Raw genomic sequence first — 25334 nt, 5'->3', positions numbered from 1 at the left:
CAATAATTTATTCAGCCTTTACCCCCGCCACCATGGCACTTTGTCACCTACCAACAATGCTGTGTGAACATCCTGCAAATAATCTTTATATGCTTTGGCTTCCGTTCTGTAGATGTAGAATCCCAAAAGTAATACTGCCAGATCAAAGGCAATGTGCAGTTCTATTTTTTATATGAGGTTACTTTCCACAAGGATTCTAGCAGTTCATGTTCTCACAACCATACATGAGAATGGCTGTTTTCCCCCACGTTAGTCAGCTCTGGATTTTACATGTGTGGGGCTTTTTCTTTTTTGGTAGTTATTTGTTTTTTATTTTAAAAATTAATTTTGCCAACCCAGTAGAGAACAGTTGAACATCTTATGTATTTATTGGCCATTTGCATTTCTGCCGCTTATTGACCATCTATTTATTGGCCATTTGCCATCTGCTGTGAGATGTCTTAAATTTTTTGCTCGTTTTTCTAGTGATAAAACACTGAAGCACATTTTTAAAGACTTTTGATGATTTTTATTGTCAAATTATCGTACAGAGTAATTAATACTAGTTTTTACATAATATCTTGGATCTGATCTATTTTCATGAATCCTGCCTTGCCTAATTGTGGGAATCCTAGACGTGCCAGTTAATAATTCTAGTCTTTTGCGGTTTAAACAGTCTTAACCGTTTAAAATGGTTTGGACCCATTCAAAATTCAGGTCTCCATGAGAGCTAAAGTTTTTATTGGTTTGTGTAAAACCTGATAGGTTTGTTTCCCTCCTCCCCCTACTTCTCTGAGGTGGCTTTTGGCTGAATGAGGAAGGGAAGCTTACATAATCTCCTTGCAGAACATAAGAGGAAGACATTAGAATTCACATAGGTCCTTGTACTGTCCCTTTGTTCCTCTGATATCCCAGATGGCACTCCTTGTCCACGAGGCTGCTACCTGCCCTGCTGTAATATTGAACCCACGTCTGCAGCTGGTGAATAAATGGGCTGGTTGCCCACCTTGTTGCCTAGGCCTGAACTAGGCTCACTGGCTGTACTACTTGCACATTTGGGATTTTTGACATGTGACATTGGTTATAATTACATTTATCTTTATGAGAAGATTGCCTCACAGGAAGGGATTTGATTTTTTTCTTAGAAAACTTTTGAGTTTCAAAGTTTGGAAGGAGAAAATAATGCCTTTTTTTTTTTTTTAATTCCGCAGAATGGCAACATACTTGTTTAACATTGAATTCTGTGCAAGAAAGAAAAAATTTAATATATTCATTGCCAACAAGTGGTGGAAAAACCCTCGTGGCTGAGATTTTAATGCTACAAGAACTGCTTTGCTGTCGGAAAGATGTTTTAATGATTCTTCCATATGTGGCCATTGTCCAAGAAAAGGTGTGTGTGAGTGTGCGCGCACGCACGCACGTGTGTGTTTTAAAACATGTTATTTGCTAATACTTTGATATTAAGATCTGAAAACTAGCCTAAATGTAATAACTTTGTATTGTTGGGAAGTACCTCTTTTTTTAAAATTTTATTTATTTATTTATTTATTTATTTATTTATTTATTTATTTTTTGAGATGGAGTCTTGCTGTGTCACCCAGGCTGGAGTGCAGTGGCACGATCTTGGCTCATTGCAACCTCCGCCTCCCAGGTTCAAGCAATTCTCCTGCCTCAGCCTCCCGAGTAGCTGGGATTACAGGCCTGTGCCACCATGCCCAGCTAATTTTTGTATTTTTAGTACAGATAGGGTTTCACCATGTTGGCCAGGCTGGTCTCAAACTCCTCATCTCCAGTGATCCGCCCACCTCAGCCTCCCAAAGTGCTAGGATTACAGGCGTGAGCCACTGCGCCCAGTGAGAAGTATCTCTTGATGGAGAATTAATATTTTTAGGATATATAAAAGTAGTATACACTACTTAAAGTCTCTTCAAATACTAATTACCTGTTGCTGAAAGTTTTACATTTTCTAAACTATTGGATTAAACATCATCTTAAATGTTCTGTTACTATTTACCCTGCTTTTTCTTTTTTGAGATGGAGTCTCCCTCTGTTGCCCATGCTGGAGTGCAGTGGCACAATCTCTGCTGACTGTAACCTCTGCCTCTTGGGTTCAAGTGATTCTCCTGCCTCAGCCTCCCAAGTAGCTGGGATTGCAGACGTGCGCCACCACACTGGGCTACTTTTTGTATTTTTAGTAGAGATGGGGTTTCATCATGTTGGATGGGCTGGTCTTGAACTTCTGACCTGAAGTGATCCTCCCACTCTGGCCTCCCAAAGTGCTGGGATTACAGGTGTGAGCCACTGTGCCTGGCCTTACCTTGCTTTTTCAAGCAGAAACTATTATTAAAATGAGTTATTCTGATCCTTTTTTTTTTTTTTTTTTTGACAGAGTCTTGCTCTGTCGCCCAGGCTGGAGTACAATGGCGTGATCTCAGCTCACTGCAACCTCTGCCTCCCAGGCTCAAGCAATTCCCATGCCCCACTCCCCACCCAGCAGCCAGAATCGCAGGCACACGCCACCATGCCTGGCTAGTTTTTGTATTTTTAGTAGAGATGGTGTCTCACCATGTTAGCCAGGCTGATCTAAAATGCCTGACCTCAAGTGATCCACCTGCCTCAGCCTCCTAAAATGCTGAGATTACAGGCATGAGCCACCATGCCCCTGATGCTTTTTGACATCAAAGGAGACAGTTGAAATTTATTTTCACATGTATTTTAGAAGTTGCATTTGTTTTGCAAAGATCAAGACATTACAGCATTTCTTATGTATGTCTTACCTGTGACCTTGTTCCTGTTGATGGGTATTAAACACTACTTGGTGGGTATTAAACACTACAAGCTTTTTTGAACCCCATGAACATCTAATGGAGTTTTTATCTGTGTTTTTTGGTTTTATTTTATTTATTTATTTATTTATTTATTTTTGAGTCAGGGTCTTGCTCTGTTGCCCAGGCTGGAGTGCAGTGGCATGACCAAGGCTTACTGCAGCCTCAATTCCTTGCGCTCAAGGAATACTCCCACCTCAGCTTCCTGAGTAGCTGAGACTACAGGCCTGCGCCACGACGGCCAGCTAATTTTTTATTTTTTATAGAGATGAAGTCTCACTGTGTTGCCTAGGCTGGTCTCACCCTCCTGGGCTCAACTGATCTTCCTGCCTCAGCCTCCCAAGGTGCCGGGATTACAGGCATTGGCCACAATGCCTGGCCTGTTTTTCTTTATTGTAACTAATGTTCTAGATTTCAGGTTTGTCAAGTTTTGGTGTAGAACTCGGTTTCTTTGTTGAAGAATATGCTGGAAGCAAGGGAAGATTTCCTCCAACTAAAAGAAGGGAAAAGAAATCACTATATATTGCCACTATTGAAAAAGGACATAGCTTGGTGAACTCCTTGATTGAAACTGGAAGAATTGACAGTCTGGGTCTGGTTGTTGTAGACGAGGTTGGTTAATACTTTTGTAATTTGTCAACATTTTTGTTATACTAAATATTTATTATTCTGGTTATTGTGTGGATCTGCTTAGTACCTTAGTACCTCTATAAAAATAAATTTATTTTAACATATAGACAATATAGGTGATGACATTCTATGCTTGATAATCTTAAATTTGGTTTTGTGTCAGGTGTTTCTTGAAGTGTGAACACGTATGTGTGTAGTATACAATTTTATAGGCCGGGCGTGGTGGCTCACACCTGTAATCCTAGCACTTTGGGGGGCCGAGGCAGGCGAATCACTTGACGTCAGGAGTTCAAGACCAGCCTGGTCAACAGATGACACCCTGTCTCTACTAAAAATACAAAAATTAGCTGGGCGTGGTGGTGGGCGCCTGTAATCCCAGCCACTTGGGAGGCTGAGGCAGGAGAATCACTTTAACCCAGGAGGTGGATGTTGCAGTGAGCTAAGATCGCACCATTGCACTCTAGCCTGGGGGTCAAGAGCCAAACTCCATTTCAAAAAAAAAATTTTTTTAATAGTACTTATGAATCCCAGATTCATAAGGATTTTGTACGAAAAGCTCATTATCCTAAATACCAGTGAAATAATATACATGTATTATAGTTGTTATATTCAAAATACTTGAGAGTTATAAGCAACTCTTTACAAACAAATTTCATATGAATATATGCATGTTTTATATGAGCATTATATGAAGATTTACTTCTCTGCCTTTTTTTAAAAAATCTCGAAGTTGCACATGATTGGTGAAGGAAGCCGTGGAGCTACGTTGGAAATGACCCTAGCAAAAATCCTCTACACTAGCAGTAAGTGTTTTTTAAATGAGGTCATGAATTGATTTATAATCAAGAGACTTATAAAACACTTAATTCTATCACTAGCTGCATTATGTAACCTAAAGCAAGATACTTAAGCCTTTTGCCTTTGTTTTAAAATTTCTAATGAATAGAATTTTGAAGGTAAATGAAATTGGTATTTGAAGAAGTCCTCTATTATTATCCGCCACTTAACAGCTATGGATGCCCAGGCACATCTCTCAACCCCTGTGTTTCTTTATTTGTAAAACAAGGATAATAATGGTACCAGCTTGATGGAATTGTTGTAAGGATTGTGTGAGTTAACACATGTATTGCATTCAGCAGTGCTTAGCACACTGCATTCAGTAAGGGTTTGCTGCTGCTACTGCGGCTATTTTCATCACCACCATAATAATATATATAATATAAATATAATAATAATATTGTAAAGCACTACATTTAAATAGGTCACTTTAAGGAGCTATTTTACAGCATCAGGTAGTCTTTAAAGTATATGAAAAATTTATTCTAAATGTCATAACCTACTATTGATATGCTATTGCAATATTTACCATATATATGGAAAATTTAACTATAAAGGTCAAATCTTAAAAAGTATTTAAAAAATTTCAACAGCAATAATATTTAAGCAGGTTATGGCATTTTGTAATTGTTCATTCAAAAAAATATTGATCACCTACTGTGTGCTAGGCGCTATTTTAAGTGCTAGGGATATAGCAGTGAATAAAACAGTCCCTGCTTTCATCAAGCCTGTATTTTAGGGCATTCCTATTTGACTATTCTATGAACAGCTAAGCCTAAGCAAGGCTTAGTCTGAGCCCAACTCATTTCCTTCAAAGCCATTCTTCAGCCTGAATTCTCAACTACCACTCTCCAGCCAGCCAAGCCAGGATCCTACATATTCTATCAGCAACCAAATCCTATCTGGTTTACCTCATAAATATATTTTTACTTCTCTCTCTCCTATCCCTCATTACCACTAAGTCTTTAGTTCAGTACCTCATCCTTTCTACCTGAATTGCCACAGAAATCACCAAGTTCTTCTGTCTACCCACTGCCCTTCATCCACCAAATCCATCTTTCTTTAGCGCAAGTAGAATGATCTTTCCCAAAATATAAATCCAGTTAGTTTATTTTACTGTTTACCATTCTTTAATAGCTTCCCTTTGCTTTCTGCATAAATCCCTAATTTCTTAGTACAGCCTTTCTTGATTTGGCCCCATGCCCACCTCTTCAGCTTCATAGTCTATCCTTATGGAATGAGAAGGATACTCCCAGTTATTTCTCTTTCAGCCAGTTTCTTGAATGACTATTTCAAGACATAGGAGCAATGAAGAAACATTTGCAAAGAAGGCCTATTTGGGTTTTCATTCAATAGCTAAGTCTATAGAAAGTATCCATTTTGTATTGCCCAGGATGTCATATGGCTTCATAAGCTTCACTCCACCTTTATTTAAAGCAATAACATCACCAAAAACTGTAGTCCCAACTACTCGGGAGGCTGGGGCAGGAGAATCGCTTAAACCCAGGAGGTGGAGGTTGCAGTGAGCCGAGATCATGCCACTGCACTCCAGCCTGGGCAACAGAGCAAGACTCTGTCTCAATAAATAAATAAATAAATAAAATTAAAACTTAGCTTGATAGCAAGATCTCATAAAGGACTTTTCATGGGCCAAGAGTTGGAGACTCATTTAGCCCTCTATCCTACTAACTGTACGTCTGTCTATAGCCATACCTTGGAGCATATCATGCTTTTCGTAAAGGAGATCCAGATAGACAGTTAACAGCAAATTTACACTCATTATTATTGTTTAGAAGCCTTAATATCCTACTTCTTGCCAAGTTTAAAACTCTATAAACTTCTAAGTAGTAACTTTCAGGATACCTGAAAAATTTCATTCTTCAAATGCCAGATTAATACTCTGGTAATATATTTGTAGTTTTCTTTTTTTAAGAGGTCAGGTCTCACTGTTGCCCAAGCTGCAGTGCAGTGACACGATCATGGCTCACTGCAGCCTTGACCTCCTGGGCTCAAGCGATCCTCCTACCTCAGCCTCGTAAGTAGCTGGGACTACAGATGTGCACTACCATGCCCAGGTAATTTTTAAGTTTTTTGTAGAGATGAGGTCTTACGGTGTTGCCCAGGCTAGTGTTGAAGTCCTGGCCTCAAGCGATCTTCCCACCTCAGCCTCCCAAAGTTGGCACCCAGCTATTTGTATTTTTCTTACTTACTTCTCCCACCCCTTTCCCAAATCACTCAGGAAGAATTCAGAGCACAAAAGATTTGCTAAAATTACTTTATGATATATTAAATAACATATTTTCCTTAACACTTTGGCTTTTGTTTGTTTGTGTTTTAGAAACAACTCAAATTATTGGTATGAGTGCCACATTAAACAATGTTGAAGACCTACAAAAGTTTCTTCAAGCAGAATATTATACCAGTCAATTTAGACCAGTATGTACCTAAGGTTTGCACTGTATTGATTTGTTTTGTATTCATCTGACTTAGAAATGAAAGTAGTAAACATAGGATTTAAATAATTCTATAGAGTACCAAAGGGGCATATTTTACTCACCATGACTATATGCCAATAAGAGGTTGTGTATAGAGAATTTAAGAGTTTGTGTCTAGGTCAGGGATCTTGGGTTGGGTCACTAATGTATCTATAGCCTGGCCCACAGGCCCTCAGTGAACATTCATGGAATGAGTTTTCCCAGACCCCCATCTTATTTTTTCACTCCTTATTCTTTAAACTACATTTTTTTATTTGGCAAAATTTTAGTGAGACAGGTTTTGAGTTATTGGCACATTAAAAAATTTATCTTAAAATTTAAATATTTTAAAATATTTATATGTTAGTAGTTATAATACTTTTTTTAAAAGTAAAGGCTTCACATGGATTTACGTGTAAACTCCTCAATAGCAGCATTCCCAAAATGCTCGAAGAAAGTAAACAAATGTAATTTGTAGTTATTTGAAAATAGCTTGTAATGTGTATATATTTGTGTGCAGTACTATTGTGTATGTTTTGTATCTAAATAGGTTTTCAGTGTCTAAGTCGGTTTTCAGAAAATAATTTTTTTAATTGCCAAATTTTAATTTGAAATTTGATGTTTTAGCCGGGTGCAGTGGCTCACACCTGCAATGCCAACACTTAAAGAGGCAGGGACGGGAGGATTGCTTGAGTCCAGGAGTTTTAAGACCAGCCTGGGCAACGTGGCAAGACTCCCGTCTCTACAAAAAATTAAAAAATTAGGGCAGCTGGGTGCAGTGCCTCATACCTGTAATCCCAGTACTTTGGGAGTCCAAGGCGGGCGAATCACAAGATCAAGAGATCAAGACCATCCTGGCCAACATGGTGAAACCCCATCTCTACTAAAAAGTACAAAAATTAGCTGGGCATGGTGGCGCATGCCTATAGTCCCAGCTACTTGGGAGAGTGAGGCAGGAGAATCGCTTGAACCTAGTGGGGCAGTGATTGCAGTGAGCCGAGATCACACCACTGTACTCCAGCCTTGCGACAGAGAAAAAAAAAATTAAGGCATAGTAGTGCTCACATATAGTCCCAGCTACTTGAGAGGCTGAGGTGGGAGGATCACTTGAGCCCAGAAGGTCGAGGATATAGTAAGTTGTGTTTGTGCCACAACACCCCAGCCTGGACTACAGAGTGATGACGCTATCTCCAAAAAACAAAAAGAAAAAAAAGATGTTTTTACATTTGTACCAGATATGAACATTTTCGAGAGAGATTTTTTGAACTTAATTGCCACATTAGACATTGTTACTGTTATTAATAAAATGCAATGAGCTGTGTTTACAGGCTGTTTTTGTCTACAAATACTGAAAATAATGTGGTGGTATTTAGAATTAAAACTGATGAGTAATAAGAGAGAAAGTTTTGACTGGACACGGTGGCTCATACCTGTAATCCTAGCACTTTGAAAGGCTATGGTGAGAAGATTGCTTGAGCCCAGAAGTTCAAGACCTGCCTGAGTAACATAGAGGCACCCTATCTCTATAAAAATTAGCCTGGCGTGGTAGTGTGTGCCTGTCATCCCAGCTACTCGGGAGGCTGTGGGAGGATAGTGTGAGCCCTGGAGGTTGAGGCTGCAGTGGGCTGTGATCATGCTACTGCACTCCAGCCTGGGTGGTAGAGTGAGACTCTGTCTCAAAAGAAAAAAAAGAAAAAAGACAAAGTTTTAGATCTTGAGACATAAGACAGATAACACCTTAGTAAAAGATAAGAACACCAAGACTGACACTTTTTGTGACAAATACAGAGGTGTGTGGTGTCTTTTTGGATATGATGTTTACTTAGTTCAAACATATTTCTTCAAGGATATTGATCCCTATTTTGATTTAAAGGGAAAAAGAGACCAAAAAAGAAGAAGAACAAGAAATGGTAAAGTAAGAACTTTTAAGTTGAAGCATGTTTTATATATCTTAGGAAAGCTAAAATATTTTATAGCTGTCCTTTTTTAACCTGTTTTACAACATTTAAAACTCTGGAAAGAGGAATTTGTATGTGGTATTAATTGCAAATGTCCTTTTAATTCAAGGTTGAATTAAAAGAATATCTGAAAATAAATGATACAATATATGAAATTGACAGCAAAGCTGAGAATGGCATGACTTTTTCACGCCTCCTTAATTATAAGGTAACGTTGATAACCTTTAAATTCCAGGTTACCAGACTTTGTGTCTGGGGCACCACAGAAGTTTCCAGTGGGTTCCGTAGAATAGTTTAGATTTTTGCGAGACACAGCTGATGCTTGATATTTGTTGGTCACCATGCAGACTACCAGTTCAAGATAGCTGATTTCCAATTTTAACATTAGATCACACCATATTCTTTTCTATGACATCATATCTTTGTGAAGTTGGGGTTTTTGCGGTTGCTGTAAGTAAGTACTGTGTGAAAATCAATCTGGAACAGAAGAGAATAGCTGTGTCCAGTCTTATTCCAGAGTTTGAAAGACAGTACCAAGTTGTGCACACATCCCATTAGTGAGCTGTTGTGGTTATTTAAAAATGAAATAAAAATATTTTTTCATTCAACTGATGTGTATTATTTATTCTAACAGCTACTAAGTTGTGATGAAGTACATATTAAGTTGTTTGGACCTCACTATTTAATTAACAAAATGTTAAGTATTTCTTTTGGCATTGGGGCTGTGAACCAAGAAAATTTGGAAACCTCTCCTGTAAATGCTTATTCATTTAACAACAACAACAACAGAAGAATAATTTATGGACCATATGGTTCAGATATTTGTGTATTAAAATGTTAATGTCTACTATGTAAATTTTAGTGTTTTATGACTTATATGAAGGATATTACAAAGGGGAAGAAGAGATTATATAGTAGTTTTAGAATTCTCTGAAGGTATGTTATTCTAAAGCTATGTCTTCATTAGTTTTTAGTAAAGTTGAAGAAACATTTTAAATAACTTCACATTTTTTCTTCATGTTCCTTGTGTTCCTTGTGTCATTACAAAAATTGTTATAATTCAGTAGTATGATTGAATCTGTGTTTTTGAAAACAGGCTATTATTAGGACCAATTTGTGTTTCACTCTGTGGGACTTTTTGTTCTGCTGTGATGGAGATGGGCATGTAGTGAGGCTATTAATAACTAAGTATTTTCACTTCTTTAATTTTCTTTAATTCACTTTTTTAATTCTAGTTTTTTTAGACTAACTAGACCTAAGAAAATCATAATAACCTAAAAAAAAGTGAGATTGAACATTTTGATTCTTAATATAGATTTCATCTTTTAAATGATCAGATTATTAAATTAGAAGTTTAGAATTATAGATGGTTTATTTACCTTCAAATCACACTGATAAAAAATTGTCAGGGTTTCATGTTTACTAACCACCTTGTTCCTACATCCTGTTGTTTTGCAGTATTCTGATACCCTAAGAAAGATGGATCCTGATCACTTGGTAGCGTTGGTTACAGAAGTTATTCCCAATTATTCCTGCTTAGTTTTTTGTCCTAGTAAGAAGAACTGTGAAAATGTAGCAGAAATGATATGCAAATTTTTAAGCAAGTATGTTAATTTTTTTAAATATCCTGTTTTATTTTTATTATGAATTACAGACTGTGTATTATGTTGATTAGGCAAACACTAATTATGCCTTGCAAAACATCATATTAAGTTGTTACAGTATGCTAAAGGCCTTGACCTTGAAGAAAGAAATTTTAACTATGAAAATCACATGTGAAATAGCCAGAGGAATGGGTTCTAAGGTAGCTGGGTGTCGTGGCTCATGCCTCTAATCCCAGCACTTTGGGAGGTTGAGGCAAGCGGATCACTTGAGGTCAGGAGTTCAAGACCAGCCTGGCCAACATGGTGAAACCCCGTCTCTACTAAAACTACAAAAAATTAGTTGGGTGCAGTGCCTTGCACGTGTAATCCCAGCTATTAGGGAGGCCGAGGCATGAGAATCTCTTGAACCCGGCAGGCGGAGGTTGCAGTGAGCTGAGATCGCACCACTGCACTCCAGCCTGTGTGACAGAGCAAGACTCCATCAAAAAAAAAAAAAAAAAGAAAGAAAGAAAAAGAAAACTCTAAGGTAACATGTAAGAGAATGTTAAGTAACATAATGGCTTAGGTCAGTGATTCAAAACCTTGGCTGCATAGTGAATCATCATGGAGGCTTTTAAAAACTCCAAAGCCCAGGCTACATCTTAGATAAATCAGAATTTCTGGGAGTGATACCCAGATATCATTTTGTAAAGCTCCCCTGGCAAGTCCAACATATAGCCAAAGACAGGAACCACTGGTTTAGTCAGTCAAAGGACTAATCACTGTTTACCACTGTGGAGATGAATTGTACCTTCCATTGCCTTTTTTTTTCTTTTCCTTTTTTTTTCCCCTGAGACAGGGTTTCACTCTGTCACCTATGCTAGAATGCAGTGACATAAACACAGCTCGCTGCAGCCTCCATTTCCTGGGCTCAAGTGATCCTCCCACCTCAGCTTCCCAAGTAGCTGGGACTACAGGCACACACCACCACTCCCAACTAATTTTTTGTAATTTTGGTAGAGATAGCATTTCACCATGTTGCCCAGGCTGGTTTTGAACTCCTGAGCTCAAGCAATCCGCCCCCCATAGCCTCCCAAAGTGCTGGAATTACTGGCGTGAGCCACTGTACCTGGCCTGCCTTTGTTTTCTTAGTAAACTTCACACTTAAGTTGTATGGACATTTGGATATAATTTCCTGAGTAAGAAATGTGTTGGCTTGTAATTTTGTAGTGTCTTAATATTGGCTCTGTCATATTCATAGAGATAAGTATGAAGTTACTTTAAGTACTAACAGTTCAGTTTTTTATGCACCTGTTTGTCTCGTGTGGTTTCATCATCTTCTGAAATTTCTTTCATCTCCTTAGCTAATGCTGTGTCACTATTCATAGTCTATTAACCTGAATGCTAATCTTGTCAACCTCTACCTCCTCTTTCAATCCTACTGTCATGGATTGGTCTAAGATAGACTTAAATTTATTGAATAGCAAAAGATAAAAATGTTTGGGATAACAGGAAGGAGTCACTCATTTTGGTAACAGTCTGCTTTTACAACGATTTTGATTATAAAAGCTTAAGGACATTAAATTATTGAAAAAAGTATTCTCAGTAAATCATTCATTTTCTTAGAATAATTCAAAGTAGTAAGATGGAGACACTGGCTAAGTGATGGAAACATTGCAGGATATGAATGAAGTTTCTAAAGTGCTAGTGTTTAGACAGTGTTTTACCATAGAAGTATGGTTTAATAATATATATGTTTCCATCTTCAGAGAAGAAAATTTATGTCTTAAAAAAAACTATTCCCTATAAAGACATATGTCATAAAGAAAAAACAGCTATAACATCCAGAGCATGGATGCAAAGGAAGTACAGGAATGAATTTCGGGAAATCCACAAACCCTCTGAAATTATATGTAAAGTGTCATATTTATGTAAATTGTTGTATTTTTCCTTTTTTATTTTTTTTTTTGGACAAGGCTTTGGCTTTGCTCTGCACCCAGGCTGGTAGGTTCATAGCTCATTGCAACCTCGAACTCCTGGGTTCAAGCAATCATCCCACCTCATCCTCCCCTGTAACCTGGGACTACAGGTGCACGCACTGCCATGCCTGGCTAATTTTTGTTGTTTTTTGTTGGGAGGTGGTCTCGCTTCGTTACCCAGGCTGATCTCGAACTCCTGGGCTCAAGCAATCCTTCTGCCTCCACCTCCCAAAGTGCTGGGATTACAGGCGTGAGCCATCGCACCACACCTTTCCTTAGTTTTGATAAGATTTTCACAAAGTTCTGTAATCCACAAAAAGAACTTGAGAGACTGCCTAATAGTTAATGAAGTCAGAATCAAAATTCTAAGAACATTTAATGTACTTAACTCAATGAAAATAGTACATTAAAGAGCGTTTACATTAGCATCTACTAAAATGCAAATGGTAGGAATTTTGTCACTAAAAGATCAAGGGTTCATATTTCTAACAAATCTTTTTCATAGGGAATATCTGAAGCACAAGGAGAAAGAAAAATGTGAGGTAATTAAGAACTTGAAGAATATTGGCAATGGCAACCTGTGTCCTGTTTTAAAGCGCACTATCCCATTTGGAGTTGCCTATCACCATAGTGGCTTAACAAGTGATGAAAGGAAACTCTTGGAGGAGGCCTACTCCACAGGAGTGCTCTGTCTTTTTACCTGCACATCTACCCTAGCAGCAGGTGTCAACCTACCAGCTCGAAGGTAAGAGATAAGTAAATGTTGAGCAGGCTCAGAACTTCTCCATCTCTAGCTTGCAAGGAGTTTTGTTGTTTTATGCTTTCTCCATAGTGGCTGAGAATTTATCAAATGTTCTTTTAGCATATGCTGAGTTGATTGGTTGGTTTATTTTCTTTAATATTTTAATGAATATTTAATGAAATATGTGATGAAAAATAATGTTAGTAGATTTCTTGATATTAGAATTCCATCCTTTTATGCTCTTTATATCTGGTTTTGATGTTAGGGTTTATTAATCTGGTTGTGTAGAAATAGTTGGCAAGTGTTTCACCTTTTTTATGATCTGAAAGAGTTTATTTAACATAGAGATTTCCTTGAAATCTTGGAGAGCTGATCTATAAGGCAATTTGAGTCTAATATATATATTTTAAAGCAGATCCTTGATTACCTTTTCAGTTATTACCAAAGGTACGGGCCTGTGTAATTGACTTATACCCTTTATAATTTATGATCCTGGGGTATTCTGCTAATAAATGATCAACTTTTATAAAATTTCCATGAGTATTTAAAAAATATGTATTTTCAGTTGAATATGCAGTTATATACATCTCATTGAGATCACAGTTGTTCATTGTGTTTTCAGCTTCTCTATTTTCCTACTATATTTGATTCCTTGGTCTATCAATTTCAGAGAAGTGTGTTAGTTTCCTACTTAAATTATGTAGTTGTCAGTTTCTCCTTTTTGCATTTCTAGAAGTTATTACTTTTTATATTTCAAAACTATTTAGATATACAAAGTTTTACTTCAAATATCTTATTGCTGAATTATACCTTTTATCAGTACGATAAGTACTCATTTTGCTCATTTAATAATTTTGCTTTGAATACCAGGACTTATTTTTTTTTTTTTTTTTGCCAAGTACGTACCTTTTGCCATTCTTTTATTTTCAATTTCTGTCTCTGATTAAGTTTTCCATTTTTCAGACAATCGAATAAAAAAATGAAAGTTACATATCCTATTTCTGTTATTCCAGTGGTTACTCTTAAAATTTTAAGTTGTAATCAAACATTTGTTATTACTTTAGAATTAATCAATAACTATCCTTTCCTGAACATAACAAGAGGCTTAGCATGTCCTTAATGTGTTCTACTCTGCCCCATGAATGTTGCAATTACCTGGAATTTTAGTGCCAGGTTTTAAAATTTTCTTTCATCTTATATAGTAATTCTTTAAACTTACCTGTAAATCATACTTGTATTTTGCTTACCACTGCCTCTTATGTCCCACATCTTTCTTCTCTGATTTTTTTTTTAATTTTTTTTAATTTTTTTTTTTTTTTTTTTTTTTTTTTTTTTTTTTTTTTTTTGAGACGGAGTCTCGCTCTGTCGCCCAGGCTGGAGTGCAGTGGCGCAATCTCGGCTCACTGCAAGCTCCGCCTCCCGGGTTCACGCCATTCTCCTACCTCAGCCTCCCGAGTAGCTGGGACTACAGGCGCCCGCCACTGCGCCCGGCTAATTTTTTTCTATTTTTTAGTAGAGACGGGGTTTCACCATGGTCTTGATCTCCTGACCTTGTGATCCGCCCGCCTCGGCCTCCCAAAGTGCTGGGATTACAGGCGTGAGCCACCGCGCCAGGCCGATTTTTTTTTTTTTAATTTTGCCTTCCTTGAGTAATCCTTTTTAGAATGCTGCTTTGGGTTAAAACATTTTGACTCTCTGCATAGTTGAAGATATCTGTATTTTGGTCTCAAACTTTAACACTAGCAAAAGAATTCTAGATTCAATTTTTTTCCTTTAGGGACTTTGTAAATATTGTTCCGTATTTTCTAGAGGCCAGTGTTGTTCATTTTTGTCTCTGCATGGATTTGCTGTTTTTCTTTTCCAGAAGCTTTTAGACTTTTCTCTTTAACCTTCCAATTTCCTCATGGTGTATAATAATAGTTGTAGTTACTACATTCCCCTCCCCTTCATGTAGTAACAACTTTACATGCATTGACTTCAGGGAGCTTCACAACAACTCTGTGAGGAAGGTCATATTTTATTACATACCTATTATAGAAGGGGAAACTGAGGCACTGAATAGTTAAATAACTTTCCCAACTTTATTTGCAACAAATGAGTTTTAAAGCCAAGGTTTGAACGCAGAAAGTTTGATTTTACAATCCCAACATTACTACTTTTCATTCATAGGGCTTAGCACTTGGGTGGATGCTTTTAATCTAAGCTTTTTGCCTTTCCTCTTTGAGTAATTTTTTTCGATTATTTCTTTTTCTTCCCATTATCTCTGTTCCTTGCTTTTATGATTTCACTTAGACAAGATTGAGGCCTCTTAGATTCAGCTTTCATATCTTTTCTTACACATTTTTCAAAATGTGTGAAAATGTAAGCACATGTTTGTGCCATGTGATTTTTTTCAACTTTACTTTCCATAATAAAAAATCAGTTTTTTGTAATCCCAGCACTTTGGGAGGCAAAGGTGGGAGGATCACTTGAGCCCAGGAGTTTGAGACCAGCCTGAACAACATAGCAAGAACCTCATCTCTATTAAAAAATTTAAAAAATTAGCTGGGTATGGTAGCATACACTTGTGATCCCAGCTGCTCGAGAGGCTGAGGTGGGAAGATTGCTTGAACCCAGGAGATTGAGGCTGCAGTTAGCTATGATTGTACCACTGCACTCCACGCTGGGCGACAGAGAGACCCTGTCTCAAAAAAAAAAAAAAAAGAAAATCAGTATTTAACTGTATTCATGAACTATTCTCATTCATTATTCAATTCTTCAATATAATTTTCTTTTTTCTTTTTCTTTTCTTTCTTTTTTTTTTTTTTTTTTTTGAGACAAAGTCTCGCTCTGTTGCTCGGTGCCCAGGCTGGAGTGCAGTGGTGCGGTCTCGGCTTATTGTAACTTCTGCCTCCTGGGTTCAAGCAATTCTCCTGCCTCAGCCTCCCAAGCAGCTGGGATTACTGGTGCCCACCACCACACCTGGCTAATTTTTGTGTTTTTAGTAGAGATGGCGTTTCACCATGTTGGCCAGGCTGGTCTTGAACTCCTGACCTCAGGTGATCCACCCGCCTTGGCCTCCCAAAGTGCTAGATTTACAGGTGTGAGCCACCACACCCGGCCCTTCAAATTTTTTATGAATTTTTTAATTAATTTTTTTATTTCTAAGAACTCTCTTTTGTTCTTTCCTTGTAATAGTCTACTTGGTTTTTTGGGGGGTTTTTTGAGACAAAGTCTCACTCTGTCGCCAGGCTGGAGTGCAGTGGCACGATCTCAGCTCACTGCAACCTCCGCCTCCCGGCTTCAAGCGATTCTTCTGCCTCAGCCTCCCAAGTAGCTGGGATTACAGGTGTGCACCACCTCTCCCAGCTAATTTTTGTATTTTTAGTAGAGACGGGGTTTCACCATGTTGGCCAGGATGATCTCCATCTCTTGACCTCGTGATCCCCGTCTCAGCCTCCCAAAGTGCTGGGATTACAGGTGTGAGCCACCATGCCCGGCCAATAGTCTACTCTTATATTGTGGATATAATACTCTTTGGAATTTTCTGTGAATGCTAATCAGGATTTTTAAAAGTTCTCTTCTGTTCCCTATAGTATCTGGTTTTTGTGGTCATTTATTCTGTATATTCATGTTATGTTTCTTTTATGTTATTAGTTTTCTTCAAGTATTTGGTAATCTTTTCTGCATATTGAGATTTCTAAATAAAGAGGAAGTTGATTAGTATAGGTAAACAATAGATTTTTTTCTTCCCTTTGGATAGGAAAGCTGACTAGCTGACTATAGACTTCTGTATATATGAACATAATTGAAATCACGCTTTTTTTTTTTTTAAGAGATGGGGTTTCACTCTGTTGCCCAGGCTGGAGTGCAGTGATGTAATCACGACTCACTACAGCCTCAACCTCCTTGGCTCAAGTGATCCCCCCACCTCAGCCTCCCAAGTAGCTGAGACTACAGGGGCACACCACCATGCCCAACCAGTTTTTTGTTTTGTTTTGGTTTTGGTAGAAACTGCATCTCACTGTATTGCCCAAGCTGGTCTCAAACTCCTGGACTCAAGCGAACCTCCCACCTCAGCCCTCCAAAGTGCTGGGATTACAGGCACAAGCCACTGAGCCTGGCTGAAACCACCATTTTTGTAGGTCAAAACCAGCTGAAATCTGCAATTTTATACAGTTCAAAATAACAAAAATTCATAAATAGTTATGTATATGTTGATGGTGTATGGTCACTTTTTTTATTTATGAAGTATAAAGTCAAAACACTTTGAAGACTATTGCTACAGATCGATCGTAGGCCTTACAGCTAGGCAGACTTGAGTTCAAATGATAGCTCTGGTAATTACTGATTTTTTAGTTTAGGTTAAGTCACTTAACTGAGTTTCATTTAACTCCTTCATAAAAATGTAATTAAAAAGTATATTATTACTATGAGTTTTGTAAGAATTATAGATAATATATGTAAAAACCTAAGAAATCATAGATTCTTCATAAACACTAATTACCTATTATTTTGTGTTAGTATGTCATTAAATTTAATATCACAAATATATAATGAAATAAAGAATTTTTTAAATTGGTGCTGTTTATTGTAGAGTGTGACTTTTAATTAATTTTATTAATTCCACAGAGTTATTTTAAGAGCTCCCTATGTTGCTAAGGAATTTTTAAAGAGGAATCAATATAAACAGATGATTGGCAGAGCTGGTCGTGCTGGAATAGATACTATTGGGGAGAGTATCCTCATACTGCAAGAAAAAGACAAACAACAGGTAATACTCAGTTTGGTTGGTTGGTTGTTTTTGTCTTTTTCTTGGTCTTTGGTCTAGCCCTTTTATGAAATAATCTTTTAAAAATTAATTATTAATTTTCTTTAAATGATGCTTTCTTTCCTATATGGTTAAGAATTAGAAAGAGTGGTTTGAAAATGTATATATTTCAGACAATGAAAAAATATTTTTCCTATTTGTTTTTCATCCATTTTTATGAGGACAAATGTTAAATTCTTTTGTCTTTATTTTTTCAGTCTTCTTCTGGCGCCACAAGATTTATGTAAAGTATAAAATATTTATGTTAAATGCCATTTATTTTTAATAATAACACAAAGCATGGTGTTGCTTTGACCTTTATAGGTATTGGAGTTAATAACTAGACCATTGGAAAACTGTTACAGCCATCTTGTTCAGGAATTCACCAAGGGAATCCAAACATTATTTCTCTCTTTGATTGGTTTGAAGGTATTTTTTTAAATTTTTTTGTGTTATTACTGTTATCTGAGATAATCGAAGTTAAAAAGTTATGCAGTAACTTTATATGTGCAGCTGCGTAGATTTTACACTAATTTTTTATTTAATCTTTTTCTTTTAATTTTTTTTCTTTTTTATTTTGTTTGTTTTCTCATCCACTTCAGTGATTAAGGTAAATAATTTTGAAAAGATCATGGAATGGTCAGGTGTGGTGACTCACACCTATAATCCTACCACTTTGGGAGGCTGAAACAGGAGGATTCTTTGCCCCCAGGAGTTTGAGACCAACCTGGGCAACATAGCAAGACCCCATCTCAAAAAAAAAAGATCACTGAATCCTAGTGCTTGGCATGTGGTTGACACTTAATAAATACTTGAATTAATGAAATTGGCTTTTTTTTCTTAGCCATTGGGTCTTGCCATGTTGGTTAGATTGGTCTTGAACTCTTGGCCTCAAGCAGTCCTCCCACCTTAGCTTCCCAAAGTGCTAGGATTATAGGCATGAGCCACTGTGCCTGGCCTGTTTTTGTTTGTTTGTTTGTTCTTTAACCTGGGACATGGTGATGAAATTAACTTTGGAACTGAGTGTGGGTGAACTTATAAGTTGGGGCATCAGTGGAGAATCTGGCTTTGAGAAGCCAAAAGCAGAGGCTGGCCCAGTGGGTTTCAATTACTATGTCAAAAACTTTTTCAGGGAGGGATAGAAAGACGACATGATGGTAGATAGAGGGATCAAGTAAAGGTTCTTCTCTCCTCTGGCTCTCTTCCGGTGTTAACTCTAATCATTTAGGTAGGAAATAGTACAAAAACTAAGTACATTAATAATCCAAAAACCAAGTATCAGTTCTTAAATATCTTAAAAGTATAATTTTAGCTTAATTGAATACTATATTAAGAATGATTTTTATTAAAGTGAGAAGAAGAAATAGAAAATGTCTATGCCCCATAATATTTTTCTTACCCCTTATATTGGTTTAACATGAAATTATGACTTAAATTTTCCAGTTGAAATAGCATCAGAAGTGTAAGAGAGAGAAATATACTTATTGATTGACTATATTTTAGTATAACATGCTGATTTCACTGAAATTGGCTAATAAAAATTATTCTAATTCAGAGCCAACTCTACATCTGAATACTAAATGGAGGGTTAAGTATTCCTTATGATTGCCATTGTAAGTTGTAAATAGCGAATAACAGCGGGAGAGAAAAAGGCAGTGAAAGAACAAGAAATGGAGATAGGAATATGAGAGACAAAATTAGGTAGAGATCAACTATTTTTAGGTAACATTTTAGGCAAAGTATTGTCTGACCCTGTTTTAGTGGAAATTGTTGTATTTTCCATGCTTTTTTTTTTTTTAATGCAACTTTTAGAGCTAAAGGATGTTTTCACAGGTGGGTGGAAAGCAGTGCAGGGAAGAGGCTGAGTGAGAATTAGTGAAAATTGGTTGGGGAGTAAATAGCACAGTTTTGGAGATATTGTGAAAAATTATTTAAAGACTTATTCAAAGGAGTTTTGGAATGAAAAATGTGTACATATTTTCATAAAAAGCATGAATATAATAACTATCCCCCTATATTTTTTGTTAATTTTAAATTGCCATTATCAATTTATATATGCAACTGTGTAGATTTAATACTAATTTTTTATTTAAATAGCTTTGAGGTATGGAAATGAGTTATCATCTTGATTAATAGGCATTCAAGGTGATGCCTTGAGTTAAGGAAAATGCTCCAGTGACGTCCTGAATTGTTTCAGATTGCAACGAATCTTGATGACATCTATCACTTCATGAATGGTACATTTTTTGGTGTTCAGCAAAAGATTTTATTGAAAGAAAAAAGTCTTTGGGAAATAACTGTTGAATCACTTAGATACCTGACAGAAAAAGGACTCCTACAAAAAGACACTATTTGTAAGTCTGAAGAGGAGGTCCAATATAATTTTCATATTACAAAGTTGGGACGAGCTTCATTTAAGGGTAAGAATTTACCTAAATCTTATTGATCACAGGAAACACATTGGAAAAAATGAAAATTAAATTATACTTTCTTTAGGCTGGGCAGAGTGGCTCATGCCTGTAATCTCAGCACTCTGGGAGGCCGAGGCAGGCAGATCACCTGAGGTCAGGAGTTTGAGACCAGCCTGGCCAATATAGTGAAACCCTGTCTCTACTAAAATACAAAAATAAAATTAGCCAGACATAGTGGTACATGCCTGTAGTCCCAGCTGCTCGGGAGGCTGAGGCATGGGAATCGTTTGAACCTGGGAGGCAGAGGTTGCATTAAGCTGAGATCATGCCAGTGCACTCCAGCCTGAGCAACAGAGTGAGACTCCGCCTCAAAAATAAAAAAATAAAAAATTATACTTTCTTTAAGTTGCGTTTATAATTTTATATTAATTGCAGTAATCTTATTTTGTAAGCTGATAAACTCCTTCAACTTTCGAAAGTTGAAAAATGTTTTTAATTATAAGTAATTAAAGTACTGCAGAAGTATATAGAGAATAAGGTGGGCATCCCTCCTTCATGCTCCCCTCCCCAGCAACCATACAACATGCTCTGTTGCCAAGGTTGAAGTGCAGTGGCACACTCTCAGCTCACTGCAACCTCTGTCTCCTGGGCTCAAATGATTCTCCCACCTCAGCCCCCCGAGTAGCTGGGACTACAGGCGCATGCCACCATGCCTGGCTAATTTTTGTCTTTTTAGTAGAGGTGGGGTTTCACTATGTTGTCTAGGCTGAGGCTCTTTTTTAATGAAAAATAATACATGTCTGCTGGTAAAAAAAAAAAAAAAAAAAACCTAAGAACTCAGAATTATGCTAAGGAAAATGCCATACTCCTCTCCCATTTCTACTCTCTCAGGAGCTACTACTACCAGTTTGATATATATTCTTCCAAATATTTTTATGCATGTATTTTTCAAATGGAATCATCATTTAAATATTTTTTTCCAAATTGCTTTTCTCATGTATAAAATATCATGAACATCTTATCAGATGAATCTCTTTAAATCTATCTCATTTTTCTTTTAATACTGTAGTTATCTGTAGTGTGGATGTACCATAATTTATTTAACCATTCGATGTTGATGGACATTTGCATTCCTTCTGATTTTTGTTTGTTATAAACAAGGCTGCATGGACATCTCTATGTATTTTGGGGTACATATGGAAATGTTTCTCTGGGTTAGAGTCCCCAAAATAGTTGGATCAGAAGGTGTGTACATATTAAATGTTGATGAGTACTATCAACATGACCTCCAAAATAGTTATATAATAAGATGTTATAAGAGATTTTGAAGACTTTTTGCTATATTTAAGCAATTTCTACACAATACTTTATTTAAAACCATGTCTTTGCCCCTCTGGTAATTGTGAAAGATTGAATATTTGTATCTTTCTTTTAGGAACTATAGATTTAGCTTATTGTGACATTCTCTACAGAGACTTGAAGAAAGGTCTTGAAGGACTTGTGCTTGAAAGCCTTCTTCATCTAATCTACCTAACAACCCCCTATGATCTGGTTTCACAGAGTAACCCTGATTGGATGATATACTTCAGGCAGGTGAGAATATAATGTTTTTCAACTTAGGCTACTTCGTTTGTTAGTTATTACATGCTGTTTTGTTTTGTTTTGTAGAGATGAGGCTTTGCCATGTTGCCCAGGCTGGTCTCAAACTCCTAGGCTCAAGCGATCCTCCCACATTGGCCTCCCAAAGTGCTAGGATTACAAGTGTAAGCCATTGTGCCCGGCCTATTATATGCTTTTTATCAAGTGATTATTCACTTTTTTTCTCTCTTAAAATATATTTGGAATTGGATATTTTTTCTTTCAGTTTTTAAAAATTGTAATCTGGCAACAGCATTTATGGTTTGTTTAACTGAAATGTTACTTTTCTCTTAAATATAAACATATTTGTTATTGAAAAAATAAAGGTTAAGAAAAAAGGATTATCGATGGTCCTGTTTCCCCACAGAAAGTTAACATTATGATCACTGCATTTTATAATGCCTAGAATGCAAAGAAAACAGTGAAAACCATCTCTGATGATTGAGAGTTTAATTATATGAGAGCTCGGTCAGAGCCAGGTATGATAATACATTAAACCCAATGATACTAATAACTGAAAAGGAATATTTATTTTACAACCCATCACAAAGTAGAACTGTCCATACTTCTTATAAAGCCAAGTGGTAACATACAGTATATTATGATTTTACTGTGAACAGGCTAGCTGTATAAATGTACATTAGGGCTGGGTGTGGTGGCTTATGCCTGTAATCCCAGTACTTTGGGAAGCCAAGGTGGGAGGATCACTTGAGGTCTGGAGTTTGAGGCCAGCCTGGCCAACACGGTGAAACCCCGTCTCTACTAAAAGAATACAGAAATTAGCTGGCCATGGTGTTGCACACCAGTAGTCCCAGCTACTCAGGAGGCTGAGGCAGGAGAATTGGCTTGGACCCATGAGGTGGAGGTTGCAGTAAGCTGAGATCACGCCATTGCACTCCAGCCTGGGTGACAGAATGAGACTGTCTCAAAAAAAAAAAAAAGCAAAAACAGAAACAAAAACATTTATTAGGCAGAGGTAATGTACATCTTTTAATTGCAGGAAATTAACTTTATTTTTAATGTCATATTTTTAAATCATTACTGTTTGTTTTTTTCTTTCTTCATCTCTTCTCAACTTGCTGAGTTTACATCACTCAGGAAGTAAGTTGTTTTTAAGTGGTACTATATAATGCAATTACTCTCAAAACCTTTCCTTCTCCTTCCCCTCAGCCATCCGTTATTAAACATAATCACATAGTCCATGGAAACCAGTAGTTGTGGCCATGCCTTTAAGTAATTCTAGAGTATGTTATATTCTAATGATACAACTTTAAAACCTGCAATATTTACAAATATATTTATCTTGTTTTTTGTGTCCTGAATCATGAGAATGTGATATCAAAAGAAATACTGGATTTGGTTCACATGATGGATTTTTTTATGTTTCCATCTATTTGCTCTTTTTCAATGTAGTTTAGCCAACTCAGTCCAGCAGAACAAAATGTAGCTGCCATTCTTGGAGTCTCTGAAAGCTTTCTTGGGAAGAAAGCATCAGGTCAAGCCATCAGAAAGGTACCACATTCTTTTTTTCTTTCTACATAATAAGTTCAATCAACACTTAGTCCACTCACTAAGTTCACTTCAACAAAATTAATACCATGATATTGATCTTTTTTGGTTTACATTTTTTCCTTTAAATTAGTATAATTCTCATTTTACTACTTAAAACATACCTGAGCACCCAAAATGTATGAATATTTTTAAACAACATTTATTTCTGGGTGGTGTGATGGCCTTTTTTTGGGTAGCATGAAATGTTTTCATAATATTACACAGTCCTGATGTAAGTTCATTTCAAAGGAGGAAATACATTTTCTAGAAACTTCATATTAGGCTTTCTATTTGGTATCAAGGATTCTAAGATATGGCAGGTCTGGGTTTTTTGTTATTGCTTTTGTCATCCTCAAAGAACTCCTAGTCTAGTACTTATATTACATAAAGCATTTTAGAAGGTTAAAGGGGATAAGCTAATACTCATATATTTTGGTGTTTTGAAATTCAGCCAGCAGGCATGAAGCAAGTTATCAAATGCATACACTAACTTTAAGAGAAGTTGAAGTAATTCTTTGGTAACCATATCTTCAATTTCCTTAAGAGAATTTTTTTTCTCCCTTATAATACACTTTTTTTTTTTTCATTTAAAATTTTCTTTGGCAGTTCAACTTACATTGAAACCTAATTAGCTACCATTTTCCCCCACACCGGTTTTTTTTTTTTTTTTGAGATGCAGTCTCACTCTGTCGCCCAGGCTGCAGTGCAGCAGCGTGATCTTGGCTCACTGCAACCTCCGCCTTCCAGTTTCAAGTGATTCTCCTGCCTCAGTGTCCTGAGTCACTGGGATTACAGGCGCCTGCCACCACACCTGGCTAAGTTTTGTATTTTTAGTAGAGACAGGGTTTCACCATGTTGGCCTGGCTGGTCTCAAACTCCTGACCTCAGGTGATCCACCCACCTCGGCCTCCCAAAGTACTGGGATTACAGGTATGTGCCAGTGCGCCCAGCCTCCCCTATACCTTTTAAATTTGCGTAGACAGTACAGATTTCATTTTGTAAAATGGGAAGATGACGTTTACTTACACTTAAATTGATGGTGCGGTGTCCCATGCATCACTGTGTCATAAAATCAAAAATATCCTGCCGGGCGCAGTGACTCACGCCTGTAATCCCAGCACTTTGGGAGGCTGAGGTGGGTGATCACAAGGTCAGGAGTTTGAGACCAGCCTGACCAACATGGTAAAACCCCGTCTGTACCAAAAATATAAAAAATAGCTGTGTGTGGTGTCGGGTGCCTGTAACTCCAGCTACTCGGGAGGCTGAGGCAGGAGAATCACTTGCACCTGGGAGGCAAAGGTTGCAGTGAGCCGAGATTGCGCCATTGCACTCCAGCTTGGGCAACAGAGAGGGACTCTGTCTAAAAAAAAAAAAAAAGGAAAAAAACCCCACAAGCCCAGCACAGTGGCACACACCTATACTCCTAGCTTCTCAGGAAGCTGAGGCAAAAGATTTACTTGTACTCAGGAGTTTGAGGCTAACCTGGGAACACAGTGAGACCCTGTCTCAAAAATAAAAATAAAAGTATCTGTAGTACTTAAGCATTCACATTATCACAATTTTTAGATTGGGTCTTTTACTTTGGAAATGGCTGTGTTATTTAGACCTTCAAAATACTGAATAAAAATATTTCTTAAAACAAACCTTTTACATCAAACTCTAAAATGTAAAATAAAAACAATATTATTAATTTGGAACTCATTATCAAATAATGAACATGCAAAAATCTTATTAGAATAATGCATCTTTTAAAGCTTGAATCCAGAGTTTATTTATGTTACATTTAATGTAATATAGTCAACAAATATTTGCCAAATTGATACATATTTAAAATAGTATGAACATGAATTTATCTTTATTACAAATGGATCAATTACTAGTTTAATGTTTTGGAGGTATAATTTTTTAAAACTCTACAGAACATATTTAAATGCTTAA

General features: G+C 36.9%; 1 protein-coding gene across 8 annotated transcripts in view; it reads left to right on the top strand.

The window, feature by feature from the left end:
• The window catches only part of HELQ (helicase, POLQ like), a 48158-nt gene that overhangs the window by 5097 nt on the left and 17727 nt on the right, over positions 1-25334 (top strand). For 5 of the 8 annotated variants that reach the window (XR_005237672.2, XR_012093377.1, XM_007999110.3 and 2 more), the window contains exons 3-14: positions 1191-1369; positions 3216-3416; positions 4165-4237; positions 6610-6707; positions 8813-8911; positions 10162-10307; positions 12771-13010; positions 17619-17760; positions 18121-18225; positions 19994-20216; positions 21643-21800; positions 23259-23357. Coding sequence is in view for 6 of the 8 variants with exons in the window: in XM_007999110.3 (XP_007997301.2) it covers positions 1191-1369; positions 3216-3416; positions 4165-4237; positions 6610-6707; positions 8813-8911; positions 10162-10307; positions 12771-13010; positions 17619-17760; positions 18121-18225; positions 19994-20216; positions 21643-21800; positions 23259-23357 (1763 nt within the window). In the remaining 2 variants the exon portion in view is untranslated. Of the gene's footprint in view, positions 1-1190; positions 1370-3215; positions 3417-4164; positions 4238-6609; positions 6721-8812; positions 8912-10161; positions 10308-12770; positions 13011-17618; positions 17761-18120; positions 18226-19993; positions 20217-21642; positions 21801-23258; positions 23358-25334 lie in introns of all 8 variants that reach the window. The other 3 variants (XM_037989612.2, XM_007999112.3, XM_007999109.3) reach the window with 3 other exon arrangements.

The sequence above is a fragment of the Chlorocebus sabaeus genome, chromosome 7 (genome assembly GCF_047675955.1).
Source record: "Chlorocebus sabaeus isolate Y175 chromosome 7, mChlSab1.0.hap1, whole genome shotgun sequence".
Classification (NCBI taxonomy): domain Eukaryota; kingdom Metazoa; phylum Chordata; class Mammalia; order Primates; family Cercopithecidae; genus Chlorocebus; species Chlorocebus sabaeus.
The sequence above is the reverse complement of the archived record's forward strand: the minus strand, read 5'-3'. Positions and strand labels throughout refer to the sequence as shown.